We start from the raw sequence: 7,010 nt of genomic DNA on the forward strand, positions 1-7,010 counted from the left end.
TATGGAAAATCATGGACGAGATCGGATTCCCCAGGAAAATGAACAAACTTATTTAATCTACGATGGATGATATACAGTGCTGTTTTCGGATTGTAGATGGATTGTCGAGTTCATTCAGGAGGACTCGAGGAGGAGGACCTGCCAGTGCTAGGAATTTTCGAGAATCGAATGTTAAGAATGATTTTCGATGGCATACAGGAGTATGGAGGCGGAGGATGAACCATGAACTCGCAGAGCTCTATGGCTAACTTAGTATTTAAAAGATGACTAAAGCTGGCCAGATACGATGAGCAGGGCATGCTGCAAGAACGCCGGACAACTACCCTGCAAAGATAGCGTTTGCTTCAAATCCGAAAGCAATCAATACGGCGACCAGGGACGTAGCGAGCAAACTGGTTAGACCTGGTGGAGAGTACATCAAGCAATTGGAATCGGAGAAATTTAGTTCTTCAGACTATGGCCTAAGACGGAAAGCCAATTGAATCAAACCTTGTTATTATTAATAGAATTGATACGGCGAGATCTTAAAATGATGCGGAACAAGGCGAAAGCGCGATTCGGACCGAATGTATGAATAATAGAATGATTCGTACGCGTACGTACGGTTTGTTAGATTTACTACAACGAACTGATGACAATTTTTCTCTTTTCTCTATATGATACTAAGTGTTTCCCGCGTGCCTCGTCCTGCGCCTAATTATTCGTAATTTCCATTAGTATACATATATATATGCTTTCTCATCCATTCTTTTACGTCTGAATACATTAAATATTTCCCTGTTAAAATTTAACCGATAGTAGTATGAGAGTTTTGACATTCCTTGTAGTTTTTTTTCCCTAAATGTTGCTTTAATATGAATTAGATAAGTCAGAAATTCTTTCTTAAGAAAAAGTATAAATTTCTTTTTTAGAAGTTTTTGTTACGTATTACTTAATAGATTAAATATTTTAAACTTCAGCTCAGACAATTCAAATGTAATTCATTTCCTAGCAGGCAACAAAGAAATTCTAATGCAATCAATGACATTCCACGTTACCGGCAAAATCCTTTCATTTGACCGTAGATCGTTTTAACCGCACCAATCAAAGTGAGTGCAATGACTATCGTAGTGAACGAAATAAGCATATTTTTATTCTCAACTGACTGCATTCTTCTGGGCGAGTACTCCAAAGCTAGTGAGACCATTCCTGTAAAATGCAAATACCATTTGTATAAAAAAATAGAATGCTTTTATTGCCGCTAATGCCTTTTGATCAATTCATGTTATCTTTCATTAAACTGATGTAAACAAAATAAAGCGAATTAAATCAGTTAAACATTGATACTTACCAATGACAAATGCTACTATACCGGTCAGATAATGGCAAAGTTTCACATAGATAGGCCGAATAATATGCCTTATTTTTGCAGCAAAATATGAAGCAATTCCATTTAACATTGACAACAGAATAAACACCATTGAAACAAGGCCTGTAAAAAGGTAACATTAAAAAAGCTTGTAAAAGTTACACCGCGCAAATATGTTCTCTATCTACCGGTGATGGCATGGTCGGATTTGAAATGTGCCCGTTTGTTTTGCTCCTTTGAGTAAATCTCAAGGCCAGTACCGACAAATATAGTAACGAATCCAATCGCTTGTAAAATCCAGTGCAGGTGTCGTTTTGTACCAGCATCATTCATCGATGTCCATGAGTTGGATGAATATAAAGTTAGAAATGATTCCGCCATAAAGAAGTGGTACTGTGAAAGATCGTCACGTTGAACACTTCTTCTCACCAAAAAAAACAGGATTGAACTTACCCCAATGGCACACAGGAAAATATGCCAGGAGAAAATGTTGGAAAAACCGTTCATGTACGAAACGTAGGATAAATATATGGTAACATATCCGATCAGAACGTGGTTTATAGTATTAAACAGAACTTCCACATATTTAACCGTCGTTTCGGTGGAGCTTGGGGTCGACCCGGTGTTGGTTGCCATATCGTTCGTGGATCACTGCCGGACATAACTGACTCTTCGGCAACGGTTTAGTAAACCCTTATACAATCAGCTGGTGTTTCAATTGATCTGAATACCACTGATACCACATTTATCGCGTCTAAAGCAGGTTACGTGCTACTGATCCAACGCATTCTTATCATAGCACTTTTTCGCAGAGAGGGCTATAAATGATCTGATTGTAATTGAATTGCACGACTATCTGTCCAAACAGTCGGTAACTGACCATCCGCAATGTTGGCTGCGCGGAGTTGTGCTCCGATTAGTTACATAAATTCTAGTGATTGAGTTTATAGGTGAATAAGTGTAGTGGTGTTCAATAAATTCGTTAATTTGACCAAATTCACGTGATTTTACTGCTAAATTATCACATAAATCCGTAATGAATATCCAGATATTAACCGCTGAACTTAGATCCAGAACGCGGGCTGGTCATCGTAATACATTGCTGCTTTTTGCAAAAATTTTGTATAAAACAAATCTCATAAATTCCAAAAATTCACGCAAAAATAGGTAGCTCCGTAGAGCACAACCGCGTAAATTTCAAAAATCGCATAAAAATAGATTTACTTTCCGGGAGTCGTCGAAGCAGAATTTTGTAGCCAAATTGATGTGCATACTAGCGACGCACCGTGGGATGAAACCCAAATATAGGCGGACAAAAGTAATTACGCTAAAACCGTTACTCCTAGGTATATAGTATATTTGGAGTAAATTTGTTATTTTAACTTCAGTAAAGTTAAATAACATTAAATTTTGAGTAACTTTGCTAAAGAAATGAAAGTTCTATCTCCTATGGTTGATGGGCTGGAGCTATTTAAAGTTTTTTGGTCGGGGTGTACAAGAAAATTCGTTTTTTCTTTATATCTCCTTTCATGTTTATTTCTCACAAGTCATGCTTTCTGAGCACTTTCACATGCATAGAAAACGCACATTTTGTTTGAAAGAATCAAGCTGCTATCTCCTTCGGTTCCGAAACTACAGGCATTTTTTATAAAAAAATATGCTTTTTCCAAATGTCAATAACATAAAAACTGCTCAAAACCAGCAAATCAAATTTTGTACAGATGTTTAGTAATATATTGGCCTCCAAAATTAATAGAGATCACATCGGTCCAGGTCGATCTGGCAGGTGTTGTGGGTTCGAAACCGGCTATAATCTCAGATTATGGCTTGGTCCGATCCATGCACCTTCCAGCATTGGACAAAAGGTAGGAGTCATAACAAAAACTTGTTAAGCGTTAAGCTACCAATAACCCCCCCCCCCTCACCTTTCCACTCTTTCCCCTCCATTTAAATTTTTTTTTCATAATTTTCCCCTGCCTACCCTTCATCAATTGTAGAACCACCGTTTCAAAAAAATATTCATAAAAATCCGTTTTAAATTGAAAGAGCTAACGGCGTTCAAAATCCTTCCTTCTTTCGTGAGCGGCCCTAATTCTAAATAGTTTGATAAAACGTAGTTTTACGTCAAAATCCGCATGGTCGAAGTAGCAGTGGTTCTCCGCCTCTTATTCAGCAACTCCTATTCCCACTTTCTAGTGGTATCAGCCGGGATATGAATAACATTAGCGGAGAGCGAGTAACCAACCCCGGTGGAAACTAAGGTCGTATGCCGACAAAGAAGCAAATACTCATGTGGATGCTAAGTGTTGTCAACCCTGAGCGATCCGTTGCTCAAGCAGCAATTTAAGTTATCCTAAGCAGCAATTTAAGTTTTATTATTCATAACGTTTTTATAACCTCTTGAAGAGTCAGGACATTAGGTCAAGTACGTTTATTACGCTCTGCTGGGAGCAGTAAGAAACTGACTTTCTTTTACCTTCACTTCATATATGAAGTGGCTTGTTTCATTTGTTCAACAGAACGTTTCAAGCAAGCGTCAGCTGAAGTTGGTGACTGTTTCAAGTGACGACGACTGAAGGTCAGGAACGATTTGTCGATATTGGCTAGGTTGTTTATAATATGCGTTACATTGCAGGAAATGTTACTCAAATTCAATTCATTTGCATTCAAAGTTGCTGGCTTTCTACTGATTATTTGATAGAAAATACAAATGAAACTTTAAAATCGATCGTTATCATGAAGTGAAACCCGTTTCACTAACGCTGATTAAACTAGTATTGAAGTGAAGCGGTGCTGCTTTAGTTTAAACCGAAGCTTCATTGCTTCATTGTTGGGTGATGATTTACAATTGAAAGTGAAGTTGTCGGGCTCTGGTTTGTATATTAATGGAACCATAAAGTTAACAATTTTAATGCAAGTTGATATTAAAGAAAATAAAACAACTTTTTCCGATTACATTCCACTACAGTGGACCCCCGTTCGTTTGAACGATTCCTCATGCAAACTAACGGGGTTACTTTTTAATTTGAACAACTGGCAACCCGAAATATGCTGAAACCTGTGTGAACTGGCCGCCCTGATCTTTGTTATTGTTTTGGTGGTTTGTTTTAGTTGGCAGTTGCAAGTGCGAATATTGCATTTTCCGATCGGATTTCTCTCTTAATCGTTAGGAAAACGAAATGTGAAACCGATTAAACACGCTAGGTCAGTACAAACGAATCGTGTTTATGTGCATTGTCTGCATAAACAAATGATGTCATGTTGAGAATGACATTTGAACCATTTTTAATTTGCACGTCGTGCAAACCAACGGGGTTCAAATTAAAAAGTGTTCAGATTAAAAATGGTCAAACGAACGGGGGTCCACGGTATTCATATTTATTCGTGACAGTTACGTATTTCGCCTACGACTTGCAGGATTCATCAGTGTCTGTTTCCACTAAGACGCTCCAAAAACTTCAGTCAATTATTCCAGCTTGACAAGCAACCGCAATAAGATCAACTTTGATTGGTGCGCCATATTGTATTGCTACGCGATACTTATTGTAACTTTATAAGAGATGTGGCGCCGCCAACCACTTTTATCCACCTCCACGACATCGCTATCTTGGTCTACAGAGTTTGACAGTACCGCTTATAATAGGAGTTACTTTCGATTAAGCCTAAGAAAATATCGATTTATGTTGCAAATCTCTATATTTTACACATTTTTCAAAACAGATTTGAACGTCCGTTTTTCTTTTATGGACCTTGTGATTTACAACAGGATAGCGACCGGGTCCATTAAAGGAATTATAGTGTATTTTGCATGAAGAGGGTCCATTATTGGTGACATTTTGCATTGTCAACCATAAAATGAACCCTATAGCTTGCTGAAAATAACGATTTTAAGGCATTAATCATTAAATTCATCAGAAATTTCATAAACCGAACTGTGTGGTATGTTTAGTACTTTCTGTTTCATGTCATATATCCTCGGAAATAAGAAGCACAAGCTAATAAACGCCGAAACTGTACCCGAGGTCCATTATAGGTGAAGGGTTCACTATAGGTTAACTTACCCTATAGAACCACAATAAATGTGCTTTATTCGATTTTAACGGTTTTATTACGGTTTCATGGCTAGCTATAAGGTTTCGACTTGTATCATCTTGGTATTGCGCAACACCATGATAAAACCATAGGTAATAATACATGTCGCAATAAAACCTTTATAAAAACCAAATAAAACCAAGCGACTTTAGAATTGTTGATTGGTATATAAGGGGCAGCTCTTGACGGCTTGACACTTCCTCAAGCTAGAGAGCGCCTGTACTCTAACTTAGGAGCGGCTCGCGACAGCATCTGATGGCGGCTGAATTAAGATACGAGTTGTCTCTGCACCAAAGCTACGACGGCAGGGCCGTTACGAGACTCGGTAGCGTGGCCCTAGTAAGGCAGCATATCTAAACAAAAGTTACTACGAAAGATCAAGAAAATTCGGCATGTATAAAGGTGACGAAATAAGGGCATGGAATGAATGCTTGATCCCTGGAACTGCAGATCGCTGACTTTTATGGGTAGCGACAGCTGGAACCCCGAATGTTGGAAAGCTGTCGTGGCACTGTAGCAGATCTGTCACATGGCGAGAAGGCTTGAATGCCGACACGAACGATAACTGACTACGGGGCATGAACTTTATGCCTTCACGACACTTGGGAAGTGTGGTTTGTCCTAAAAAAAACGGGCGATCAACTCGATTACTGTAATTACGCTGACCAATAATACCCACAATGTGCTCTTCCAGATCTTGTTATGTAGTGTATCCCCAATAGCAAGCGATTTCGTAGAGGATTACCAGGGCAGCTTTATAGGGGCCCGCGTTATTACGGATCGCATTTTTTCACTCCGACCAACCGACCAGTGAAGTCGGGAGTACAACGTACCCATGCATTATTTTGTCGAAAATTTCAGGGCAGCATACGATACAGTCAAGCGCGAAGAGCTACAACAGATAATGCACGAGAACGATGATAAGCTGATGCGTCTCATTACAGTTTATATGTATGGACATTATCGCAGTATTTTGATCTATTGTGATATCGTCCAGGTGTGTTGTTCTGTACTCCATACTCCGTTTTTTACAATTTCTCAAATGATTGAGCGAATTGTCTACTATCCGTGGTTGAGTGTCGGTATTTTATCCTTTTTGTTCACCATGTTTTTACTACTTTTCAACCAATCTCGCTCTCTAGAGCCAAGAACTGCGGAGACTAATTATAATTTGCGTTTGGGCAAGAGGTTACATTAAATGTCTCGAGCCAGTATCATTCTTATAACTCGCCCTGGCTAGAAGCTTCATCATCGGTAAAGTAGTGTTCAGCACAAATGGAGGATGTATGTGAGTTGTATCGTAAACATCAAACGAAAATGTGTGACATCGCCTCATGCATCTTTAAATACGTAAGGCTTTGGACTGGTTGTTCGCTAAAAACTATGAAGGCAACTAGCGCGCACTGGTTAGCATATGTGTTGTAGAACAAAGTTGAAACATTTTTAAAGGATATGTCTCATAGTAATGTGTAGAACATTTAATACAATCCTACTAATTGCCGTCCTAGAAGCAGTCTCTTTTTAAGCAAACCCTTTAGACTTTCATCCACATCAATGGCAAATACTCCCC

At 38.8% G+C, this 7,010-nt stretch overlaps 1 protein-coding gene across 1 annotated transcript; it reads right to left on the reverse strand.

Moving 5' to 3' along the window:
* Positions 1-1,033: 1,033 nt before the first annotated feature.
* LOC128740521 (uncharacterized) lies at positions 1,034-1,984 on the reverse strand. The gene is made up of 4 exons (XM_053836065.1): positions 1,802-1,984; positions 1,537-1,741; positions 1,331-1,471; positions 1,034-1,188 (listed from the first exon to the last, which is right to left on the reverse strand). The coding sequence occupies exons 1-4, from the start codon at positions 1,982-1,984 to the stop codon at positions 1,034-1,036; spliced, it is 684 nt and encodes a 227-aa protein (XP_053692040.1).
* Between the last annotated feature and the right edge of the window lie 5,026 nt (positions 1,985-7,010).

This window comes from Sabethes cyaneus, chromosome 3 (genome assembly GCF_943734655.1).
Source record: "Sabethes cyaneus chromosome 3, idSabCyanKW18_F2, whole genome shotgun sequence".
NCBI lineage: Eukaryota > Metazoa > Arthropoda > Insecta > Diptera > Culicidae > Sabethes > Sabethes cyaneus.

Coding starts and splice junctions, on each gene's coding strand:
- LOC128740521 (XM_053836065.1), bottom strand. CDS start 1,984: ATGGCAACCAACACCGGGTCGACCCCAAGCTCCACCGAAACGACGGTT. Junction 1,742..1,801: donor TTTTCCTGTGTGCCATTGGG/GTAAGTTCAATC, acceptor GATCTTTCACAG/TACCACTTCTTTATGGCGGA. Junction 1,472..1,536: donor ATCCGACCATGCCATCACCG/GTAGATAGAGAA, acceptor ACCTTTTTACAG/GCCTTGTTTCAATGGTGTTT.